At 38.8% G+C, this 26,031-nt stretch overlaps 1 protein-coding gene across 31 annotated transcripts in view; it reads right to left on the bottom strand.

The window, feature by feature from the left end:
• Positions 1 to 26,031, bottom strand: part of SLMAP (sarcolemma associated protein) — an 84,344-nt gene that overhangs the window by 38,450 nt on the left and 19,863 nt on the right. For 16 of the 31 annotated variants that reach the window (XM_082288827.1, XM_082288813.1, XM_082288812.1 and 13 more), the window contains exons 3-10: positions 12,458 to 12,605; positions 6,037 to 6,109; positions 5,211 to 5,247; positions 3,705 to 3,767; positions 2,587 to 2,682; positions 2,245 to 2,316; positions 1,427 to 1,567; positions 686 to 823 (exon numbers count right to left, since the gene is read on the bottom strand). In XM_082288827.1, coding sequence (XP_082144953.1) covers positions 686 to 823; positions 1,427 to 1,567; positions 2,245 to 2,316; positions 2,587 to 2,682; positions 3,705 to 3,767; positions 5,211 to 5,247; positions 6,037 to 6,109; positions 12,458 to 12,605 — 768 coding nt within the window. Of the gene's footprint in view, positions 1 to 685; positions 824 to 1,426; positions 1,568 to 2,244; positions 2,317 to 2,586; positions 2,683 to 3,704; positions 3,768 to 5,210; positions 5,248 to 6,036; positions 6,110 to 12,451; positions 12,606 to 26,031 lie in introns of all 31 variants that reach the window. The other 15 variants (XM_082288824.1, XM_082288802.1, XM_082288811.1 and 12 more) reach the window with 1 other exon arrangement.

The raw sequence follows: 26,031 nt of genomic DNA, 5'->3' as shown, positions 1-26,031 counted from the left end.
CTGAACTAGGAACCCAGGTTCCAATTCCAGTATTTATCCAAGACAAATGCAACAGCTGTCTCAGGTCTCCAGAGATAACACCATTACCTCCCTCATCCACAACTCCTATTTATCTAGATCGGAGACTCTTGGAGAACAGGCTTTATCATGAAGTGATTATTCTGTTCTCCAGCACAAAGGACCTTAAATATTAATATACTTAGATATTTAGTTTAATATCAAACTTAATAGCAAGATTGAAGATGAGCCATATTATTACTATGTGGTGTTGTAACTGCACAGAGGCAACATGAAATGCAAATTTATTTCTAATTCTAGTTTTCATTCCTCTTACCTTTAAGATGTTTAGCTTGAACGTTACTAGTCCAAATAAAAGCAGCTGGATACAAAGTTTTACACTAGACATAATTTTATACTATAGTATATTTCAGCTCCAAAAGTATGGTAACTTTCAAAATGAATGAAGAGGGAACCTTTTCAGGAAGTTACTTAACTGATGACAGTTTCAATGACATTAAAACTGAACCTAAAGAATATGTAGAAGATGATGTGTGTCTTTCTATTGTTAACATGTCGTTTAACAAGTTTCTTAGCCTTTTTTGTTTGCTACATTAGAAATTAAACTGTATTTATTTGTTCCATTTATCACAGTTCTATCCAAAGTCAGATGAAGTTTTGTCATTACCTTCAGCTTGTCAGAAAGATCTTTAATTTCATTTACAGCTCCATTGTACTTATTAGCTAATTCCCTTAATTCTTCCTGAGTCCGCTCATTCATTTCTTTCAGGTGTGTACATTCATCTTCTGTATTACTTAAACTCCGCTGTAAGACAGAATTATTATGCAGTAAATAACAACAAAAGACAGACAATAAACTATCAAACACTGCAAATGATCTATTTTTTCCAAGCAGTTACATATGCACAGGATGCCAACTAAGGGAATATAGCAAATAATGATAAAGGAAAAAAAAATAAAGGAAAGAGAATAATGCGAGATAGTATAGGGGCAGAAATCTTGAAGAAAGTATCCAACACTAACTGTAAAAGCTCCTTTTAGAGTGTACTTTGTACAAGTAGTTAAGCATATGTTTCTATAAATGCTACAGTTTAAACAAGGTCTTACAGTATTTTTTTTACTGCATGTATGTCATTTTCCCATCATGTATGTCACACACACAGTAACTTCTGTAAGACAGCTTCATGAATTTTGAAATCGGGGGGAAAGGGAGGAGCTGAAAGAACAGTTTCTCATTAACTGTAACAATCTTAGTCCAATACAAGAAATAAACACTACTACTTAATATTCTGCAAGCGTCACAGTACAACAGATACTGATGAATTGCAGCAACAAAACAGGCATGTAAATAGCAGCAGTTACAACTATTTTCAGCACTTCCAGGAGACCAGGCATGAAACTTCAATACCTCCACTTCAGACAATTTTCTGACCACTTCAATTTTCTCCTGAAGGACCCGCCTCAGGGACTCTTTGGCTGTTGTCTCATAATTGTGTTTGTCTTCCTGTAATGCTATAAGCTCTTTTCGTATACTGTCTTCTGTTTGATTCTGCACATATAAAATAATTCAAGAATAGAATATAAATTACAATTTTGCTCATTAAATAAATTAGATTGTGATAAAGCCTGTTCTATTAAAAAATGTTTAGCAATTCCTGATAGATAAGAAGACGTTATGTACAAATCAGCGATCAAAGATTCTTGATTCTTCTTACGCCCAGATGACTGGGTACAAACAAGTTATTTTTTGAAGTGTATGTATAGTAGCACATGTTCAATGGTCAGCTTTGATTCCAGGAAATTTATGGGTCATTTTTGGGCACTGCTAAGACAATGTCAAGCCTAGGAGACCTACAACTGGACAAACCAGGAACCTACAAGAGGAAAGGCCTTACACTTATAACGTAGATAATTGAGAGGAAATAGAAATAAAATAAAAATCCAAGGCAGGCATAGATGGCCTAAACAACAATCAGGGGAGCACATACTTGTAACTCTTGACTATCAGACAGGACATGGGCAATGAAAACAACAGCCACTTACTGAGATGCCTTGAAATACAGAGCAGATCAACAGTTTTTGTGCTACTAAGATTATCAAAGTTGCATAGGCTCATTTTGGAAAGTTTATGTTCCAAATGCTTTCCTACAACTAGCTACTTCCAAAACTCTTGAAAAGAGCTGCCTTTCAGCATTCCTAACATTCAACTTTAAGTGAGCTACTTACCTTTGAACAAGCCTGTAACTGATTTCCCATAACTTCTAGTCTTGATAGCAGCCTGTCTTCATCTATTAAAGCCTAGAAGAAAAGAAGTATCACCTCAGAATTACCATGTGCTCAATGAAGTGCCAGTAGAGTTCTGCTTTAAAGACCTGAATTTTGTTGGAGTACTTACTGCTGATAGCTATTTCAAAGGTACATAACATTTATTAAACATTGTGTTTTGCACAGTTTTAGAGAACCACCATGAAGTTTTTATTATTTCTGCTGCTTTTTCCCCCATTAACAGCTAAAATTTGTATGGCAGTGCATAGTTCAGTCCATAAGGAAAAGGATGCCTGCAGATACCTGCCAACTAGTATCTGAAGCCTCTTGTGTGACAGCAAGCAGTCGCTGAAGGGTTGCCAGCTTCTGTTCCAACATTTGTTCCCGATGTAAGGCTTCCTGTGAAGAGAGCAGGGCACCAGTCAGTTCAGCTAGAACAACTCAGGAAATCAAAAGTAACAGAAAAGATCCCAAAATACAACAAAAAAGGAAATGTGAGTGGCAAACACTGTCACTTGTTCAAAATCATGAGAAGCCCCATTCCATTTTATCCATCCACAAATTTATTTGGATAGTTTAATTGGAAAATGCCATCCTATAACCTCAGGTTCCTAAACCTTCATTTTTTATGCTATGTTGCACATGCTGAGAACACAGTTATTCCTTCCAAGACTTAAAGACACTTTGTCTTGTCAATAATTTGAGTAACAAAACTGCAGACACCAAAAGGCAGCTTGGCAGCTTCCATGCAATGAGCTGTTCATCCTCAAATGAGGTCACGAAAGAGAAATGCCAAGCAAGAACTCCTATTTTTGTTTGATTTTTGGTTTATGACAGGAAGATAGAAGAGCATCTTCGTTAACTCCAGGATATGGAGAATGAACAGATTGGTGAGTGAGTATGTATTTGGCTTCCCAAGAAAGAGCATCTGCATGAGCTGCTTCCTGCTAAGTCAGCAAATACGTATAAAGATAGTATCAATCTCAAAAGCCTTGATGTGAACAAATAAAAATTGCCACTATCAAACAAAATCGGGCAAAATAAATCAGTAGAACTTATACACAGTTAAACCTGAATAGCTTTTACCAGCAAAAAAGCTTCAATTTTTTTCCCAGAAAGCTGATTTTATCATCCTTTCTGAAGAGTTTACTTTTACCTATCAGCACACATTAAACACATTAAACTTAATGTGCTGCCATTTTGCAGTCCAACTCTTCTGTGACATGACATCTTGGGAAAAACACACCTATTAAAACTGACACAGAAGCAGGCACAGAAAGGCTGGTGATACCAGTGAGGAAGAAGAGCTGCCAGTACTGTCCCTTCCTGTGTAGTTTCCAACAGATGCAAGCCACAGCATAAGATTTGTGTTTTGAACAAAAATACTCAGCCAAACTAAATGCCCTTTAAAAAAAACTTACTTGTAGATACTGTGAAAGCTGAAACAATTCCTGAGAATACATACTGGGAGTGTTAGCAGCAACCTGAAAAAGAAGATAAGTAAGACTCAGAATGGTTTTGCAAAATTCACTTAGATCTAGTCACAAAGGTAAACTTCAGATTATCTATTAACAGCATTTTGCTTCATTTATTGAAGCAAATAATTCATAGTAATAATAATTCATTTATTCTGTTACTCTTTATGCTTTTTTTAATCATAGAACTTTCCGACTCCAGACTTAGGCCCCACTGTGTTTGTCTACACAAGTTCTTGAACCACCAACACACCAGTGAGTTTAAAGCTTTTGTTCCAGCTGAGACTAAACTGACAAAAAAGAAACAAGCAGCACAAAGGTGAAGCCATTCAGCCCAAGGACAAACACAAATCGTGGGCTTCCTATTCAATGTCATCACACGTATTATGACTGCAGATTTCCTGCTGTTATCACCATCATCATCTCCCTTTAAAAGTATCAATTTCAGATTTAAGGAATACCTGCAATATCTTTGATTAATAACAAACTGTTCTTCACTTGGAGAGAAGCGAGGGGTTGTTCTGTGGGCTTATTTCAGCCAATCTATTTATTTACTAATTATTGTAGGCTTCCTACACTGAAATAATTTTTAACTGTTTTCCCACAGTTATACCTGCAGTTATACCTGCAGTCTCTCCTCAGGATTTCTGCCCTTGCCCTGGATTCAAGCCACACATACTGTTTTGAAATCTCAACTTAAACACAGTCTATAAACTCCTCAGGTTGCTGGCTTCGTAAATAAGTTCCCACAGTTTCTTGAAATTTTGTTCTTCATGTTTAAAACTCTGATTAGAACCTATTTAAATTAATCCTTCCTTTTAGAGACTTGAGAAATAATCAACTCCTGATCACTCTTCTCAAGAGAATATCTATTAACAGCTTTTCTACAAGTTCCCCACATTACCAAAACTGAGTTTAAGAATTACACTTGACAATACTGACTCCATGACTCTACAGTGAGCAACTCCATCTATGCAAGAGAAGCAGAGAGCTTTGCTCTCAATCTTCCTTGGGAACATGACAGTACTTTCCAGACTGCAGCACAGCTTCTCCTCCATAAAAAACATGATATAAAGAAAACAGACCTTATCTAAACACCAAATCATGAGCTACTCTTGGGTCTCACAGAACATCAAGTATTAAATTATGCAAGACCTGTTAGTCTGTCAACCTGTACCTGGAAATTAACTATCTTAACATCAATGGTTTTGGTCCAAAGCCATGTTTCAGGTGCCACAGTGTAAAAAGTCAACTTACCTTCAAATACACACTGTAATACTGCATTACTTCTCTACCTTAAGTGTCACTCAAAATATTAAATTGGGTAAAAACATGCAGTGGAAAACATATCCAAATGTTACTGGACAGACTTCACTATTTCTTCACCTTTATAACAAGTCTGAAAACAGCATGTGGCTGAATAAGGCATAAACCAGCAAATTACTGAATTACCTTGTCAACAGGACTTGGCAATGGAGCATGGATAACACTAAAAAATAAAAAAAAGGAAGTAAACACAAAATGCACAAATGTTGTACTTGGACATTTTCACCAGTACTAAAAATTTAACATCATACATTTTTACTATTTCTTATTTGGACATGCAATTATATGGAAAATTTCCCATAATAACTTATCTTCCCACAAGCAAAGACACCCTAAAGCTTCCTGCAAGTATTTCTGGATACTAATGATAAAATAAGCAATAAACCCCACAGAATTGTTGATAATGAAAGATGACTAAAATTATGTCATTTGTGATTAGCACTCAGTGCAAACAAAATGCTAAAGTTTTTGTTTCTACTACTCTTGGAAAACTTCTCAAGAATGTGCATATACACAGAAAATGCTGTCAGTATTCATCTGAGTTTCCATTAGCTTCACTTTAGTTGACTCCATGTGCATTTAAAGGAGCCAAAATAATAAATAAAGAAAGAGGGCAGGAGAACTTGCTCATTTGCTTTCTTTTTCTCTATATTCTTCTGTTTCTAATACCCATTTCAGTACAGTAAACCAGTCAGAAAAGCCTGACTACATAAGAATATTTTTCTTCTTTTAGAGAACTCCTTTATTCTTCATAGTTGCCTTAATTACTAAAAACAACAAGCAAATGAGATTTTTTTTCTCATAATGCCTGCAAAAGAACCATGCTTTCAGTTACTTGCTTTGCAGGATCACAGGAAAATAAACTGCTTCCATGATGATTTTAAACATACTATCCATCAAATCCTCATCATACAGTAGGTGAATTTTGGTACAGGTGAACACTTATTCTTACTCTGATCGCAATCGAGCTTCCATTCCATCTGGAAGGAACAGTTTGATCGTGGAGACTATACATCCATGGGTAACTGAAAAGAAACAAATACTACGTCATCATGATCCATCACTATTTAATTGTAAGTTCAGTGCTTAATGTTATAGTAACGAAGCAAACTGTCTTGAGACAGGCAAAGAGCAGGAGGCATGAACCCCTTCAAGCACCAGTGCCTGGGTCTGCCCTCTCAAACCTCCTCTGGACACAGGAAACTTCATCATTACAAACTTGAACAGGTTATGCTGTGTACTCAGTCCTGGCTGTGGAACAGGTCCAGTTCCAACTCTTCCACATGCAGCAATACCTGAAACTGGTCTTTACTACAGTAAGTTCAAAAAGTTAATGTGTTGATCATAAAGTGAGTGAAGAGGAATGCATCTTACCTGCGCTACGTAACAGGAATGCAGAGGTATAAACAAAGTAATGAGCTGCCTTTTTGACAAGATTCCTACAAGCAAATCCAGGCACTTAGAAGGTAACACAGCCAATTTGTGTTACCAACACACACTTCAAGATCTGGAACTTGACAAGTGATTATTATTTACAAACAAGGATAGAAAAGGGAACGCAGAGGAAGAGTGTAGGAACCACTGAGAAGTACATCCTTTTGAACACCATGAGCAGCATCATCCAAGACAATGCATCTCTGTTTCAGGGTGCTTGTAGTGCACATCTACTGCGTAGCCCTAGACAAGTAGCCTTTTGTTTCAGAAGAGGTAAACTTGCTCCTTGAGGACTAAATTCAAGATTCTTCAAACTCTAGAAAGAGTCTAAGGAATAGAGGAGGAAATGCAATATTTAATTCTTACATTAAGTTCAAACTTTCTATATAATGTTTCAAAAAATGTTACTGATACCATTTTCAATGCCTTTGCAAACAATCAAATTATGTCTGCCTTGGCTGACTTTTTTTTCCCCTTGTATGGTTCTATGAATTGGGAAGTAAAAAGTATTTCCAGATACATGGAAAGTTAGCTAAACATTGTTCCCAAAATACTACCACAAATGAGATACAAACGAGTATGTGGTGACCTATCATGTACCACCATACCTCCAGCACCCACTAACATATAAAGACAAATAGCTGCTCTACTTTCTCAGTTATTAATATCAGTACAACAGTTAATCTGGCTTTGAAAAAAAAGGGCAATGGGTGTTTTAGGACATTGGTAGTACTCCAGGGAAATGAGACAGGTCTTTAAGGAAGCTACCTCAATAGAATCTAAAAATACAGGAGAAATGATCCAACCAAGACAAGCTGGTTTTGACCTTTATTTATAGCTAAAAGCTAATGCTTTGGAGACATAGTCTCCTGGCTAGAGCACCTTGTTTTTTCAGGCAGACCTGGTAAAGTATTAAATTTACTTGCTGGGGCAGAATAGATTAATCTGCAGGGTTTGGGGTCTTTATTTATAATGGAATAAATCCAGTTTGCAAAAACATTTTAAAAATACATTAACAATACTAGCTGTAGCCTGTAATACATACTTTCATAATGAAGAATTTTTCCTTTAAGAGAAAATTAGTGATTTTAATAAGAAAACATTAGGATACCTGACATTAAATACCAACAGACAGCTTTACCTTTGGGTCACATATCGGGTAAGATTATATAATTCTGAAGTTTTTCTGTCAACAGCTAGACTAACAAAAATCTCCTAAAATCTTTAGGAGCTTTATTTATGTCAAATTAAGATACAATGGGCATCTAGCAAAAGGTCTCAAATAAACAGTGACTGGGAAAGGATACCAAGCATTTTGATAAATTTATAAAATTAAAATAGTAAGAAAGAAAACAACACCCAAACCCTGCAGTCTGATCTTTAGCTATCAGTTCATCGCAATTGGAAAAATAAGGAGCAAGCATGAGGGAAACGTAAAGCAACACAGAAAACATGAATACAGTACTGAATGCACAGGACAGCAGCAATGGTTTAAATTCAGGTCTATAGTATGCCTTTCGAGGAATTAACAAGAAAAGGCAGTGGAGCAACGCCTGGTTTCCCAGTGGGGCTGAGACACCCCCTGTCCCCGCAGCTCACCCCCCTCTCCATCCCGCTCACCTCCGGGCGCTCCGTGGGGCCGCCGCTCCCGCCCGGCCCCGGCACAGCCGGCATTGCGCAACGCCCCCGCCAGGGGGCGCCCCAGCGCCGGCCACCGCGGCCGCCGAGCCCGCCCCGCCCCGCGCGCGCCCTCCGGAGCGGGAACAGCCGCTCCACATCCACTGCCCCCTCCACATCCACTGCCCCCTCCACAGCCACTGCCCCCTCCATGGCGTGAAACAGCCGCTCCACATCCACTGCCCCCTCCACAGCCACTGCCCCCTCCACAGCCACTGCCTCCTCCATGGTGTGAAACAGCCGCTCCACATCCACTGCCCCCTCCACAGCCACTGCCCCCTCCATGGTGTGAAACAGCCGCTCCACATCCACTGCCCCCTCCACAGCCACTGCCCCCTCCATGGTGTGAAACAGCCGCTCCACATCCACTGCCCCCTCCACAGCCACTGCCCCCTCCACAGCCACTGCCCCCTCCATGGTGTGAAACAGCCGCTCCACATCCACTGCCCCCTCCACAGCCACTGCCCCCTCCACATCCACTGCCCCCTCCACAGCCACTGCCCCCTCCACAGCCACTGCCCCCTCCATGGTGTGAAACAGCCGCTCCACATCCACTGCCCCCTCCACAGCCACTGCCCCCTCCACAGCCACTGCCCCCTCCATGGCGTGAAACAGCCGCTCCACATCCACTGCCCCCTCCACAGCCACTGCCCCCTCCACAGCCACTGCCCCCTCCACAGCCACTGCCCCCTCCATGGTGTGAAACAGCCGCTCCACATCCACTGCCCCCTCCACATCCACTGCCCCCTCCACAGCCACTGCCCCCTCCACAGCCACTGCCCCCTCCACAGCCACTGCCCCCTCCATGGCGTGAAACAGCCGCTCCACATCCACTGCCCCCTCCACAGCCACTGCCCCCTCCACAGCCACTGCCCCCTCCATGGTGTGAAACAGCCACTCCACATCCACTGCCCCCTCCACATCCACTGCCCCCCTCCACATCCACTGCCCCCTCCACAGCCACTGCCCCCTCCACAGCCACTGCCCCCTCCATGGCGTGAAACAGCCACTCCACATCCACTGCCCCCTCCACGGAGTAAAATCCTGTTCTTGCTCCATTTGCTGTTCCACATTCCAGTCATGAACTTGTTTCTTCCCTCCAAAACACGGAGCTGCCCCATACTTCATAGCTCCAAAACCCCCGAGATCCGCCCTGAACCCCGACAGGTTCTGCTGCACTGGAGCACAATGGGAACACAGAAAACATTTATGTTTGTCTCAATTTTTGCTTCCTTGAGAGACAATGCACCAATGATGCTCTCGTTTTTATTTTCACTTATTAATGTAGCTCCCCACATCGCTCGGGGGGCCTGTGCACTGCTCTGTAGCACACACTGGGCTCCCTACTTGCACGACCTCCCTCAAACACCTCTTGACAGAACAGATGTATGAGAGAGTCCAAACCTGACTAGAAAGAAGTGCATAAACTGTATTTGAACTAAATCATCTTGGTATTGTTTGACCCTGACTTGCAATGTTGCTGCTCCTTTCCATGCAGGGAAATATCACCAGTTAACTCTTGGAATGCTCTGGCACCAAGTGGGAAATTTAGAAAGTGCTAAAAGAACATAAACCACACTAAGAGAAAAGCACATAGAGTAAGACATTAATAGGTAAGTGCTGTATTAAGGAGAGGGAAACGGCCAGGCCCCTGTGCTTGTCAGTAATACAGCAAGTGGACAAATAAGGAAGCAGGAGGGATGCAAACACTTCTCCAAGACCTGTTACTGACTTTGGCTGAGCAGCAGGAAGCTGAGGAATTGGTGTTCGTACTGATAACCTGAAAAATCACATACTGAACATGCCGCTATTTTAATGAACCAAATCCAGATCACATTTACAAGGAAATTACTTATTAAAACACAGCCTTAACAATAAAATAAATGTATTCTAGTAATACTGACTGAATTCAGAATTTACATGGGCAAGTACACTCGTTCTATCCTGTCATTACCTTAAAATTACACACAGTAGATTGCTGAAATGTCTTGTGCAAATACGGCATTATGTAAATACCAGAGTGCAAAGTGCTTTTAAAGGGAATCACCAATTTAAAACCTACTTTCCTGTCTGTTTCATGACTAGATTAGATTAACAGTAACATCTAAGACTACTGAAATGAACTGGTGAAAAACCTATGTTTATATGCATTCCAACTGCATTCACAGGTAAACACCCTGTGATGATACAATCTTCATTCACAGCTTGGGGGAGCAGAGAGGGAGGAAAGCAAAGCTGTATCCTCTTCCTCATTAGACTGCCCAACACATTCATGAGTAACATGAGCACAGCTTCCATGTTCAAAGCCAGAAAAAGGACAAGGAAGGCTGCATAATCTGATCACTCATTACACAAATGCCAGGTCACTGGGACTGCTTTGTAAAACTAACATAAAACCACAGCAAAGAACTACTGGCAAAAATTCATGGCAAGAATTTGCTTACCATGAACTTTCCACAAACGTTTCCATAAACTAACTGCAATGTGCTGATAAAAACAAGTCAACTCCAATTTTTCTTCCAACTAAATCTTATAATAAAATTGTTTTAGACTAAATACACTTGAACAAATTCAGCTTCTCTTAGCAAGGACAACATCTCATCAGATTAATAGTTCCAAGTTTATTTGATGCAATGTATTCCTTTGGTTTCTTCCATGTACACTGCTAGTATTCATAAATATTTGCAATCACTTCACATGGAAACATTTTAAGTAACTCCCAGATAATTTCTGCTAGGCATTCTGGAGTTGAATCTTTGCAACATCATTTTTGAGAAAAGGAAAACAATGTAATGGGACCTTCACTACAATGAATCACTCAAAAACACTACAGCTCTAAAAGCTCTCCACGACAAAATACTTTAACAACACCTTTACTTAACAATGTTTTCTTTAAAGATATTCATTAACCTTCCTCTGATACAGAGCTCAGAACTACAACCCATCTGGCTAAAGACAAATTCATGAGTAACAGAGCAGGCATCATCTTTATGTTTTGTTCACTTAATGCACTTAAAAAAATTCTCCTGTTGTACTATGGTTTGGTTTGCTGGGCTTTGGCGGGGGGGGAGGGGGAGTTTGAGAGAGGTTTGTTTTGATGAACATTTTATTTGTTTGTTTTAAAGAGCTTTATCATCAGCATTCCAATTTAATATTATTCTTTCCTTCTTCTCTAATACACTTCTCTTTAAGGAAAAGCTCTATGAAGGTCTTGCTCAGAAAAGCCGTAAAGAGGGATGATGGCACTTCTGACATTCTACTGCCAAATCTATGTGTTACTGAGTAGGAAGGATTCTACAGAACACGACCAGAAGTTCAATGCTTACAGAAAGCAGCAGACCCACCAGGGAACTTTAAAAAGTCTTGACAATACTGATTACAATCTAATAATCCCCACACAGACCAGTCTTCAGAAAGAGAATGAAATGGTTCCTGAAATACTATGTAATTTCAAAAGAAAAAGAGACAGAGGCTGCATTTTAATTAACACAGATACAGAGCTGTTGCCACAATGCAAGATCTCCTGAGCGTGCATACTGGGAAGAAGACATCAAGAAAAAGAAACCAAACAAAAATGCCATCACCTCATTTGTCAGCTAGCAACCTTTTTCTATTCTCATTTCAAAGTACCCGCAGAAAATAAAATCAGTAGCAGTCACAGAAAGAAACAGTGGGTATCCTGAAAAGAATGAAATTAGCCTGTTTCAAACCTTCACTGACTACTTGATCAAGAAATTCAGGTTCATACTTCTGCCACACTATTAGCTGAAACCTTAGGGTTTGAAGGGCTTGAAAGAAAGGTAATTACAATTATAAGATAACAATGAAATCCAAACACAAAAAGCCCAATACAACACTACACACACATGCTTGTGTTGCACTTTTAAAATTGCTGTAGGTCAATTTAAGTGAGGCAATAGATAAACATGTGGCTCCAGTTGAGCCTCCTTTTCCAGACCTGCACAGTAGCAGCCCAGAGCCACGGAAGAAGGCAGGCCATGGAAACAACCCAGTTAAAATCCATCTAGGGGTGTGGGGGAAGAAATAAGAGTCTGTGTTTTCAGCAGGTGAGTTTCTTGATCTGATACCACATGGGCATAGGGCTGTCAGCACAAAGGAGGGAAGAAGTAACAAAAAAACCTACCCAAACAAAACTATTTTCTTACAATGAGAATGTAATTTAGTTTTAAAGACCATAATGTAATAAGGTGTTCTAAATAAATATACTTGAAAAGAAACCAAAAAATGATCCATACCCTTACCTTTCCGCGTGTTCTCCGTCACATCTACACCAAACTGGATGATGTCACCTGACATAATTTCACATGGTGGGCTTTCCTCAGATCCTCTACTCAGTCTCTGACTATTAATAAAGGTACCATTACTACTTTTAGTGTCTTGAAGATAGAACTGTAGAAAAACAAACAAAAAGAACAGTAAAGTATCTGGGAAAAGTAAGACAAGAAATATAAGCTCAAGTAAAATTTTATTTGTAAAAAAATTATTTATAGAAAATAACAACTATATCAAACTCCAAACACCCTCCTCAGGGTGCAACACCTTCCCATTATCAAGAAATATAGGTATTTGATTTTGAGTTTACACGATTGAATTCTAGCACATACACCGTGCAAATAATTGCTACAAAGTGTGCCTGAACTACTGCCTGCAGTAGAAGATCACACATCATTAACAACACCTTTTGCCATATATATGTAACAATTCATATTTAATCTGGTCAACACACAAAAATCCTAACTGCTCATACATTTAAGGTAACAGTACTGCATGACAAACTTGTTATAGGGAAGGCTAGCACTAAGGGCACAAGGAAAACCTCTAGCAGAACAAAGAATTCAGGAATTGCAATAAAAGACCACAGTGAAACTAAAGAAAACTAATAGGATGCTTTTACTTCTCAGCAATATTATTTCACATCATTAACTTAATTTCAAGACTGATGTATCACCAAGTAGACTTGTAAATACCCATCTGCAGAGTTAATTAAATTTTAATAGTAACTTATTGAAGCTGAAACTGCTTATGACACAAGACTTGTAGTCAAAACTGCTGCATCTGAGAAGAGGCTACAAATGAGTCACCTGGCAGAAGACCGGAGTGACTGACTACAACCTGAGCAGTGACAGCATAAAAGGGGGGACCAGAATGTTACTGACAGGTGTAGCTACTGGAATGAGTCAATCTCAGTACTCCAAGATAACAACAGCTACTACAGGAACTTGCTGGAATGGTAGAAATCGCTGGCTTCCTGCACTCAAAGAATCTCATCAAGGCCCAAAGCAGGCACAAGGCTGGGGGAAAAGATGCTGTGTGCAGAGAAATTGATGTATTCCCATGTTTTTCTCATAAAAGCAATTGACCTTTATTTTTTTCAGCATTCCATGCAAAATTTTCCATGCTTTTATTTACCTCTATTATCACACTCTTCAAAAAAAACCTGATAGACAGCTCAAAACCATAATGTTGAGGGGAAAGATGGGTTTAGAATAGAGTGGGAGCACAGCACCAGGGCTCTTCAGATCTTGTACTGGAAAATGACACTGAGTGTATGATATGGATCTTACATGGCATAACACAGTGCCTAAGCAGAGAGCTGAAATTCCATTGTGTCCAGCACACAGGACTCAGTAATTAAGGGGAATGCCAGCACAGGAAAGCTCAGGTAGGTGTTTGAAATGAAATGCAGCATGTGAAAGAATGAAAAGCAATATGTGTGTTTTTTTCCCCCTCAGCATATATGCCTTAGATCTTCAACTGAAGGAAAAGAAAACAATAATCAGTCACAAGCTGATAAAGATGAAGGTAAACATAAATTATGGATAGATCAAGAAATTATGACTGCATTCACTGTACTAATAATCAAACCCACCCTACTCTAAGTAATACTCTCCATATTATGAAATACTATCTATTAACATAATAGCATATAATACAGCTTTTATAAGTTATATGTTTAAAAGCCAATCAAATTAATTACCCTGTTAATTTAATAGTCTCAAAGTACTGAACCCTCTCACGCTTCAGTGCAGAGGTAATTATTTCTTGCTTCCTGTTTGTTTTGAATTAGCTTTCTTCTTCATTTGAAAATTCTTCTGTTATGAAAAAGAGAGTCACAGGCAAGGAGAAACAAACATGCTTCTGCTTATTTGCTTTCCCCCACCCTTCTCTTCTTTGTGCATATCTGCCTTTTATCCCTCCTAATGTTTTGATTAATCATTGCCCCTTATATGCACATTTTTGCAGAATCTACAAACAGGACTCAGATGAGACAGCACAAGGAAATACAGGACAGTGACCACAGGAAAAGAAGTGCAACAGAGCATCAGCCATATAAAATTCATAAAATATCAGCAGACACAAAATTCAAACCGTAAAAGGATATTTGTAAACAAATGTCCACAGAAAATGCACATTAAATATTACGTAACTGATGTCCACTTAAGTGCATACTACTGAACTGTATTACATAAATTTTAGGCAAGTGATGCTCTTCAAGTCTTTTCATCCTGTTTGTACATACTCCTCTTCCTGCATCTAGTAAAGAAGCAATACCAGCCACATGCTAATAGCTGATGTCTAAGGAAGGGAAAACACACTGCCTTCAAATCTTGCTATGAAGGACTCAGTTATCCCTAGTGTAGCCATTGCTGGGGAACCCACCGAGCCGGTCCTTTTCAAGTAGCAAATTCCAATGTTACTTCCATGCTGCTTTTGAAGAGTTCAAATGATCTTTCTCAAAGGTCAATCCCTCCATCCTTTCTGCATAGTTACTAAAGTTACCTTTAGGAAATAAAATCAAGTGCAAGCCCTGAAACAAATGTGTCTATACATCAACTACCACTTGTGGCAGAGTCCCGGTTTTTAATGCACTATTTAATTATACGGTATGCTCAGAGGGTTCTCTGATTCCCAAACCAACGCCTTTTACACAGCAGCTGTGTAATACAGCGCCTTCTGTCAATCCAGCACTATTTGTCCTTCCTGCTCCCAGCGCAGCCCGAGCTCGGGCAGCACTGCCAGCCCACAGAGCAGCGATGAATCCTGCCCTTCCCAGCTCTCAGTGCCGATGAATCCTGTGTGCACAAAGGAGAAAACGCTGCCAGAAAATGGTTTTTCCTCAGATTTCTACTTTGCAGACATTTAGGGGGAAAATGTGCTGCGGATCAGACGGTTCAGAGCAATGCCTTCCATCAGATCTGTGGATTTGGCCCCTGGGGCAATCCCAGCTCCTGCGCTTCCCAGCTCTCACTGCCGAGCTGTGCCACCACCTCCTCACTTGGACTGGCTCAGGCATTTGTTTAGTCACTGCAAACCAGTTTCGAGCTGATGCAAGATACAGGAGGAGGTGCTTAAGCTGGTGCCGACAGGACAAAGGGCAGCATATACTGGCCTAATTATAATTGCTTTTATAATTCACTCCTCTCTTCAGAGCAAAGTCCCAGCCCTTCTGTACCTCATATTAACAAGTCCAATGTAGAGCAGAGATGGCAGCTCATGCACATTCTAAACAACTCAGCTTTTGAGGACTGTAGAAGTATTATCACATCCTTAATTCAGGTGATAGCTGTATATATTGCTCGAGCGCTGGTTTCCCCTCCTTTCTTAAAAAATACAAGGTAACACACAAAGTATTCAAGAAACTTAACTCTCCATTATCATAACAGCTCAGACCAAAAAAAAAAATCCTAGCCTGTATTTCTTCTTTAGTAATTTCTTGTTTATTTCCACTCTCACTTATATGCCATTAATAAGATCAGTTAACTGCAGACACCTTACCAAGCTGCTTCCACAAAATTTGTGAAGATTTTATTCTAAGGTAAAACTTGAATTTCATCAGTATGCACAAACGTCTCCAGTACAGTCCAACTTCCTTAGAAATTACATTATGGAAGTTTCAAAAAACTACATATTTTTGTTTCCCTGTTTTGCAAGGAAATTATGTACTCATTTCACAAATTTAGTATTTATAATATTTCGAGTTACTGTTCAGTTTTACAAATGGAATATATGTACTTTATTCTAGGTCAGTGCCTCAGAAGTGCATCAACAACCTGCTAAATCACACTTCATGTGTTATTTTCATGCCGTTAGATAGATACCACTATGATTTCCCCCATAACAAATTCCTACTATTTCCTGATCAAAGAAATAGAAGATTCTTCTGTAGAGATCCCAAACTATAATACATCAAAATTAAGCACATAAAATATATTAATTCTAACTGATATTAGGAAGATGCAAATTCTCCAGGAGGACAGATTTTAACCTAACTTATGAAATGTAGGTAAACTGTTTTCTTCAAAGTAATAAAACCAAGTAGCAACAATAAATCCATTTTGTTTAATGATTACTATTGTAACATCTTCCAGGAGGCAGGCTGAAGAGAACTCCTTACTTAGCCTGACAAGTGAGAAAGTCATGAAGTGTTTTCTTTCCCAAGCCATATGCAGGCCTGGTACAGGATGAGACACTTCTAAAGAATCTTAGGGAAGACAAAAAATGGGCTCAGAGATGCACAGAAAATCTTAAAAAGAAAGTAGCACACTTATTCAGTGATTTAATTACCTCGATTTAATTACAGTAGAACTACAGGAACAAACAACTGACCAGCTTTTTAATACTTCTAATATTTGCTATTACTATGTACAGCCATCCTTTGCCATTTTAAGAGCACATTACTGCCACTCCATCTAACCCAGCTTGAAACTGCAGTTCAGGGCAATTATTTTTAGAATTACATATTAAGTAAATAAGTACCAAAATGTAGGCTACTGCCTTTTACAGAAAGTCAAAAATTAATATATTTTATTTATTAAATAGATGTTCACTGCCTAAACAACTAATGTAGAAAGAGAACCCCAATTTCAGAACGTCCTAGTGTAGCATTCATTTTCTCACCTCTTATTTCCTTTGTGAAAGAAGTACACAGAACTCCCATGTGCTTCAGGGTCCTGTTATACCTTTGTGGCTTTAGCTTAAACCAGAAACATTTAAATTATTTTGTCAAATTATGAACTATAACCAGTAAGGAGATGGCAGCTTCATTTTTGCCATGGTTACTGCCACAAAGGGGCAGCAAGGCTGTCAGCCACAGCAGTTAAACCATAAAATGCTGCAGTTAACGATGACAGATTCTTCCCCTACTCACACTAAATAATCATGGAACAATTAATGCAGGCATTATAAATGCACCCCCTGAGTACTAAAGCTAATACTCAAAAGCAGCAAGTAACTAGGGATCTAGAAACTGGAATACTTGCCCTGGAGTAAAACTTCACTAAGCAGTAATACAGCTGTGTTCGTTTACTCACTGCATGCTGAGAATTCTACCAGGAAGCGAAGTACACTGTGCACAAGTCCAACTGTGCAAAGCCAAAGACTTTAAAACAACACATACCAGGGTCAAAACAACATGGTCAGCATTTGTCATACTGTGGCTAGAAAGTTTCTTCTCTCACATTGTTAAAATATTATTTTATCTTCTTTGAAGTCTTAATATTGAGCATTTTCTCATTTTGGGAGCAGCACTCTGCTAGCAGAATACACTGGGCAAACCATACTGAATTCCAGGTCAGTTCTTTGGCTGTAAGATAGAGAAGTACAAATGCTAAATTATCTCCAGATCCAATTGATTGAGTTCCTCATTCTGGTCTGCTTAGACAGATCCTAAATTCCTTTCCTCTCACTTGCCTAACTCCACCCGCCTATCAAGGAAGTAGAAGTATTTGTATCCATAAGCAAGCATAATTCACAGGGTGGGGTACATCAAGCAAAATTGCTTTTCTATTTAGTTTTCTGTTTCTTAAACACACAGATCTAATAGCTCTTTGCTTACTAAACCCCTGCTCCTTCAACTTAGAAACAAAACTAGTGCATTAACTTTTGAGTTCTTATGAAATCTCCTTTTTAAAATGACTAACTACGCCAGGCAAGCACACAGTACGAAACTAAAAGCAACCAGCTGTGAAGAAAGGGATTTTCCAGGCAGATTGAACAGGGTGAAGGAGTGGCAGTTGGCTTTTCAGGGACCATAAATATTGGCTTTCTCAAGTGAAGCAAAACTTGCTAGTAGTTTTCAGTAACTTTTCTAAAAAATAAGAAACTTAACCACTCTTTCTATGCAGTAATTAAAGAAAAAAAAAAGGAGAAAAAATTAACATTCTTTGATATCACTGGACAAAAAAAAGTCACTGTGTTTTTAACTCAAAGTGTAAGCCCAATGTAAATCCAGCTACACTGATGAGAAAAGGTTAAAATCTTCAGCTACCCCCAGGAATCCAATGCTATCCTTCCAAACTTGTCAGTAGTTCAAAGGGCTAAAGGAGAAAGGACAGCAGGGAATATGCTCTTCTGCTGACCAAGTTGTTCCTGTGCCTGTTTACACCTCGAAGTTTTGTTGTCTGTACTGCCAGGACAACTCTGCTGGTTGCTCATACCTGTTGTCAAGCAAAATAAACTGTGCCACTAAAAGCAGCTTTGTGCCAGCGTAACTGAGCCTGGGTATAAACACAGTTTGGCCTTTCTAGATGTATTATTTGAGGTGCTATAAAATATTAATCCCTGTGCTGCTTGCCATGTCCTGGTTGTTCAAGTGCTTTGAAGTTCAACATAGGCCCTGTCACCCAGCTTAATTTTTGTGTGAGTGGAGTCAGCAGACTTTGCCTGAAAAGGACACAGGGACTACGAGAGGGAAGGGAAGATGGATGGATTTGTGGGGAGGAAGAGGAAGGTAGGTAGAAAGGCAATGCCCAGCACTGACAGGCACCAACAGATAAACTCTGCATAAAACCTGTGTTTGTCTACAATCCTGAGCTGCTCTAGTGCCTTCCTCAGCAGCAAAATGTCACCTTTCTCAACAGAACAAAGCAAACATGTCCAAGTTGTACCTGCAAACATTTCAGCACTGACTTTTTTTGACATATGACTTTGCAATGATTACTTTAGCTGCTGACTTTTACAGATACAGCTATCAGAATTTCAAATTCTGGCATATTAAAATCATCAACAAAAAAGAAAAACACAAAAAAGTATGTTTGCAGATTTAATGCCATCTCCTATGTGTTGTGCCCACTTAAGCATCACATTTACTTTCTACATCACTATTCAATGTTTGCTAGTAGTTGGAACTCAACTTACTCATCTGAAGGTGAAAAGGACTCAGGGTTACTATTAGTCAATAGCTCTACACTATTCTTCAACATCTGTAGTTACAGATAATCTACTTTACATCCAAAAATACCGAAAGAGGATATCAGACATTTACTTTACAAGGACTTTTGATTTGTATTAGGAAGTGGTCTTTATTAACAGAAAGGCTACTAAAAATATTAAGCAATATTTTCTAATTATTCAGTTTTACAAGTAGCTACACGTGGCTTAAGAATACTCTATTAAATGGTTTGAGCTATTTTTATCAAATATAATTGACAAGCAGTATTGTTGCATTTTTCCAAGTAATAAGAGAATAGCAGAAGATGGCTAAAAGTTTAGGTGTAGGACCTCAAACTGTATCACAATCCAAGTTCTCTAGTTTAAAACAAAATCAAAAAAACATGTTCACAATTTAAAAATTGTGCATGTACATGAAAATGAGGAGAAAAATCTCTGCTGCTTGTCTCTAAAAGTTTGTGTAATTATGCATTGCTGCCCTCAACTTTAAACCACAGTCCCCCACACCTTTCACAACCACTACACCATGGAATCACATGTGGTAATGGACAAAAGGAATGAGGAAGCTGGACCAGAACGGTGGTGAGTTATCTGCTCCTTAGCCATCACAGAAAGCAGTAAAGTTGGCTTGATGGCAGGGACAGCTGAAAACCCAGTGTGATTTCAGAATTCCTATCATTTTCAGTTTGCTTAATTTGGTTGGTATGTAATGATGACCTGAGCTATAAAATGAGCAAACTTCAGAAGCTGGTTCCTAAGCAGCATCAGTCAAGAAGAGAATGGCAGAGAGCAGGCTGTATTTACAGTGTCAACCACCTGACTTCTGTCAATTGTTACATGTCAGAATCAGTACACAAATTACATAAGAACTTAAAAGTAGAGTTCACAACCAGAATCCGAAGTTCTCTGTATTAGAACAGCTGCCTCAAGCTGAATTAAGAAAACCATGACCTGCATCATCCCTGCTTTCATGAAATTCATGTTTTTTCATAAAATACGTACTTCTGGGTTCCTCAGTCTAGGAGAGATACGGAGCCCCTGGGGCAGGTCCAGCAGAGGCTAAAAAGATGATTAAGGGACTGGAGCACATCTCTTATGAGGAAAGGCTGAGGGAGCTGAGGCTGTTCAGCCTCGAGAAGGGACAACTGAGAAGGGACTTCATCAGTGTCTATCAGTATCTGCAGGGAGGTGTACGAACACAGAGCTGGGCTCTAATCTGTGGTGCCAAGCAATGGGACACAAGGCAATGGGCAGAAACTGATGCCCAGGAAGTTCCACCTGAATATGAGGAAGAACTTCTTTACTGTGCAGTGACTGCACACTGGAACAGGTTGCCCAGAGAGGGTGTGGAGTCTCTCCCACTGGAGGTATTCCAGAACCATCTGGACACAGTTCTGTGCCATGTGCTCTGAGATGACCCTGCTTGATCAGGGAGATTGGACCAGATGACCCACTGTAGTCACTTCCAACCTGACCCATTCTGTGATTCTGTGAAAATATAATTAAGTAAATAAATTGCATTATAATTCCTGAATTGTTCAACATCCCCACGGTCAGTACAGAACTGTAGGAACGTCACTAACTCACTTTCAGATTGCTTTTATTTACTTTAGCTCTAAGAGGAACTATCAACACTCCCAACACCTAAAACAAGAAAACATCTGGAAAAAAACCAGTAGTGTTATGGTAATAACAGTTTATACAGGGAAAGAATCCTTCATATAAGATGATATCTATATCATATATACCAATATTAAGTAACAGATTAAACTGAAATGAAGCTTTTATTCTATGATTGTGCACTATGACCTTGCACAACCAATGTGAATGGAAACATTATCACAAAGGATGTTTCCCCTTGCTAACCTATTTGCCTTCACCCTTCTCCAGCAGAACTGGAGGCATTCAAGTAATCAGACAAGCTATTTTCTAGAAACAAACATTTCTAGCCTAACTTGACAGTTGTGAAGTTAACACCTCCCAATAATTCCACATTCCATAATGGAAAAATGTAGTACAACACCGAGTCACAGAAGAACAAGTCCTGGACACTCCCTATTACACAATAAGGCCACCTCAAAATTCTGTTGTAAGTACACTCTGGTAGAAGATTCATGCTGAAGGATGTGAGCTGAAGCAATCCCAGGCATGATACAAAAAATTCATTCCTCTTCTAAATAAAATTTTTCACAGGAAATACAAGGCATGGAATGAAGTGATTGCAGAAGGTAGAAGTTGCTCATGCATCTGAGTGCTGATCTATCCCTAGATTATTCAAATAATCCAAAAGGCATTCACTGTCAAAAGGAGGAGAATGACAAGATAGATACTCACCAAAAACCTCAAGATTAAATGTTTTACCACAAAATGTGACAACACCATACAAAAATAGATCCCTCTCTACACATCAATGTCACTACTTTTGATGCAAAAAGCTATTTTTAAAAAGAAGAGATGTAGAAGAAGAGTTCTAATTTACAAGTAATTTGGTTTATATATAGATGACTGACTTGCTACAGTGAGACATCTGTCACCATAGTTACTAATTACTACTCTTTAGAATGTCCCTTTTACTTAACTTTTGTCCTCACAGTTCACAAGAATTTCTGAGTATCAGCCTTCTGCTAGAAGTGCTGGATGGCTTCAGGACAACTAGAAAAATTTTATATTTATTCCCTTCACAGCAGAATGAAAGTCTGTCCCTTCACATACGCCATGCTTTAAAACTTCCTTTTGTACATGAATCACAAAATAGATTAAGGACATTAACACTTTCAGAAAAGATGCAACTCCATTCTGAATATAGACAAAGCACAAAAATTTCCTGCAAAAAAATTACCCAGCTCAGTACTAGTTATATACAATATTCTTGAGGAAATTGAATTTTTAGCCTACATGAAAATTCTCAAGTACTATTTTAATTCCATCCTGAAAATGCTGAGAGAATTTTAAGGTACATCACTGCTTTAAGTGCAAAACTAAAATACATTAACAATGAAGTACAATCAACGGAAAGATTCCCAGGAAATGATTACTCACACATCATCCCAAGATGCTCATTGACTCATTAGAATACTAAAACAATATAAAGAAGAGACTTATTTTGTCTTACTGCTGTCATAGATGACAATATCTCACATAACATCCAGAGACTTGGAAAGAACTTTTCCTGCTCCATATTAAAACGCTGACTTGTGTAATGGACTCAAAACCAGTAAGAAGTAGATAAAACCAGATTTCTAAAAGGAAATTGTACTCCTTGCAAAGAAGTTTTCTGCTATATTTCATTAAAGAAGCTCAGTCTCTTGTTACACAAGACATTTATACAGCTACATATCATGTATCACTGTGACACCAGTGATTACTTTGTATAATTTATCTCAACTTCTATCATCACATCAAACATGGACCCTGGGGGAAACACATGGCCAAGGTGACTTCCTGAGGTTTCACTTAATTCTACTGTGTTCTCTATATTAATCAATTATGGAAAAATACTGCAACTTAATGCAGCTTTAAAATAAAGAAATAAAACCCCTAATTGGCCATTACCCAGAAATTCAGGCTTCTTCAGAATAATTACTTCTAAGTGTAAAATATTGCTGAAATACTCATCCATCCTGATGGCCTTATAAGAATACTTTCTTATAAAACTAGTCTGAAAGCTAAACACTATTATTTACTCTAATAAATGTAATTAAAGTTTGGCAACAGGACACACTCAAACTTTGCAATAAGTAAAGTTATCTTCCTCTCGAAGTGTAGAAATTCCCAAAGACTGTATTTGTACCACACATGTATCCAGATAAAATAAATAAGCTCTGCAAAGAGCAGGTTCCCATATACAATCATAATTTCTTTTCAAATACATGTTTCTAAAGGTTTGTAATGTATTATTGCAATTTACTCTTACCTTTAGGAGGCAAAAGAACCCATAGACATTCTGCACTAGTGAAGAACACTAAGGCTATTCAGAAAACTATAATTTTTATTCTTAAATTCACAATCAAAAAATGGTTAAACTTGATAGTTAACATTCTTTGGCCAATCTAATGAAGTTCAAGACCGAAATAAAGTGTGGGTTTGTCTCTGACTACTGCAATGAAAAGTACGACATAAACAGGGAGGTTAGTTACGTTTGGACAGGGCTTTGCCCTAATTTAAGAGCAGAGGTAAGGCATAAATCTCTCCCGGTCTTTAGATTTTGACTGACCTTATAAGAACCTTGCATAAACAAAAACTCAAATCAAATTTCTATAACACCTACTAAAGAAACCCAATGAATTGGTTTTACGGCAAAACACTGAAGAATAAGCAGAAATGACAGAAAAAGTAGAAGACAAATTAAAAACAAATGTTTTTTAAAAAGCAATCTTGAAATACTATCAGCATCTGTCAGTAAATACTCAGAATGAGAAATCCAACACCAACATTATCCATTGTTTCTGCTGCCTCAAAAATCTTGAGCTAACAAGATAACTTTATAACTAGTAAAAAATTAATTGAAATGGAAATTCCCCTAAGAAAATTGCACTACTGAACTTCTATCAGCAAACAATTACATTTTCATTTGCAAGCAAATTGGAGAAAAACCACAACAGAAACCAAGATTACCAGATACTCTGCCAGAAGAGAAGATCTACTTATACGAAAGTAAAAGGTTGTGAGGCAGCTCGTTAGTTTATCAGGAAACTCCAACTCCCAATATAACCCCAGACATTTCAAGGCAGGTGCAGAACTGCAAAAGCTGCTTAACTGTCTTGCTACTCAATGCTAAGTTGCTAAATTAGTTAATCATTACATCAAAGCTCCCCTACTCCTGGCAAAGAATCTCTTCCCACATGCTGACTTTTCAACTGTTTAGAGAATAAAGGGAGTTGTTGAAACTATTTCAAACCATTTCTCATTTCTACTCCTTCCACACTGTGTTTACCTACTATCATTAATTCCATACTGCTCTTGGTTTATGGTGGAAAAAACTCCCAGTGATCACACATTCAGATAAAGAAAAAAACCATCACATTTCACAGACACCTCCAAATGCAATGCAATAGTGGTTTGGCATCATCACTATATCTATAAAAATTCTCAAAATACCTTGAAAAATTTAGGAAGGTCTCTCTCTTCCTTTTATTAAGGGACATCATCCATCTGAAAGGACTTGTCTAATATTACTACAGTACTTTTACTTTTTTTTAAACAAACAACTGCAGCAGGCCTTGTTAATTCATCTCTCCTTTGCACAAAGTAAAGTTTTCTTGCTTTCTGTCATCATCTGCTCCTGAATTATTTATTAACAGAGCACAAGTGTCACAAGGAACAGAATGTTCAGCACATTGCTAAACTACAGTTAAAATGCCCATTGTGAGGATAAATGTAATGCTACTGTGATATAAATTCAAGGCAGCCAATAAAGATGCAGAAGTACAAGTCCTAGCTGAAGGGAACTGCCTTAGTACAAATGACACTGCACTAATTTTCATCATGTCAAACAAGATAATTTTGTAAGAGGTCCAAACCACAAATATTACCCAAATAGAGTGTAGCGAGAGTTCACTACACAGTTCCTCATACTGAAAACAACAGGTCACCAGAGCAGTATGCTCCTCCTTGCTTTTCTGAAGACTTCTCTGCATCAAGGACAGACCGAAACTTTTTTTTTTAAACACTAAATTCAATTTATTTTCATTCTGTGTTTTGAACTTCAGCATTCCATGTAGAGAGCAAATGCAATTAACTGGAAACCAAACACCAAAAGAGAAGGGTGCGGCTCCATCCAAAGACGGAAAATTCATTTTCCAGCACAGAGGAGAAATCTGACAATTGGGAGTTTAGTATTTGTACTCAAGGCACTGCCAAGCCATACCTCCAACAAAGTGAGAGCAAAAATACCCTGGGAGGAGGCTGCATTTATTTGCAATGCATTCCTGGGTCAGGACTTTCAAAGCAAGTAGTAATTAAATACTGGTATTCATGAACAAAGGCTGATTTATTCTGGTGCTCCTTTGAGATCAACAATTTCACAATAAAGAAAAAGATGACTTATTTTCAACTTAAGTTAAGAAATCCACATATGGAGATGGGTCTGCCAGCAATGGGAGAGAATGTATGAGCTGATTTTTGATAGGCAATCTTACAGAATATTGATCAGCCATTTCTTTAGCTGTGTCCTACTGGCTTCAAAACAAGGGGCAACCTTCTCACAACGTCAGAACAACCCCAGCAGAGGAATGGGCAGAGGGCAGATAAGGCGTTCAAGGATGTGGTAATTACAGTATCAAACACAGTGACTCACGACTCATACGTCTTAGTCAAGGGCAAAAATCACATACACGGTACACTGGATTCACAGATTAGAAGGGCTGCTAACATGGCAAAACTTGCCAAGGTACAGGTTTCTACACAGAAGTATTTTTCTGGCTTTTTTCCTAGCTACTTTCCATCAGGGTCATGAGGGATGTTACACTGGTAACACCCGTGCCCATGAATGTGACTCTTCAGACAAGCTCAAAATAAAAAACAACACACACACAAAATAACAATAACTGAAATCTCCTTATCTCTTTGTCAATAGAAATGTACCCAGAACACATCAGTGCCCATAACCAATCTGCCAGTGGCCACTAGGAGCAGGGAAACTGCAAAG

Source organism: Coloeus monedula, assembly GCF_965178545.1.
Source record: "Coloeus monedula genome assembly, chromosome: 11".
Taxonomy (NCBI): Eukaryota; Metazoa; Chordata; class Aves; order Passeriformes; family Corvidae; genus Coloeus; species Coloeus monedula.
Note: the sequence above shows the minus strand (reverse complement) of the source record. Positions and strands in the feature narration are given on the sequence as shown.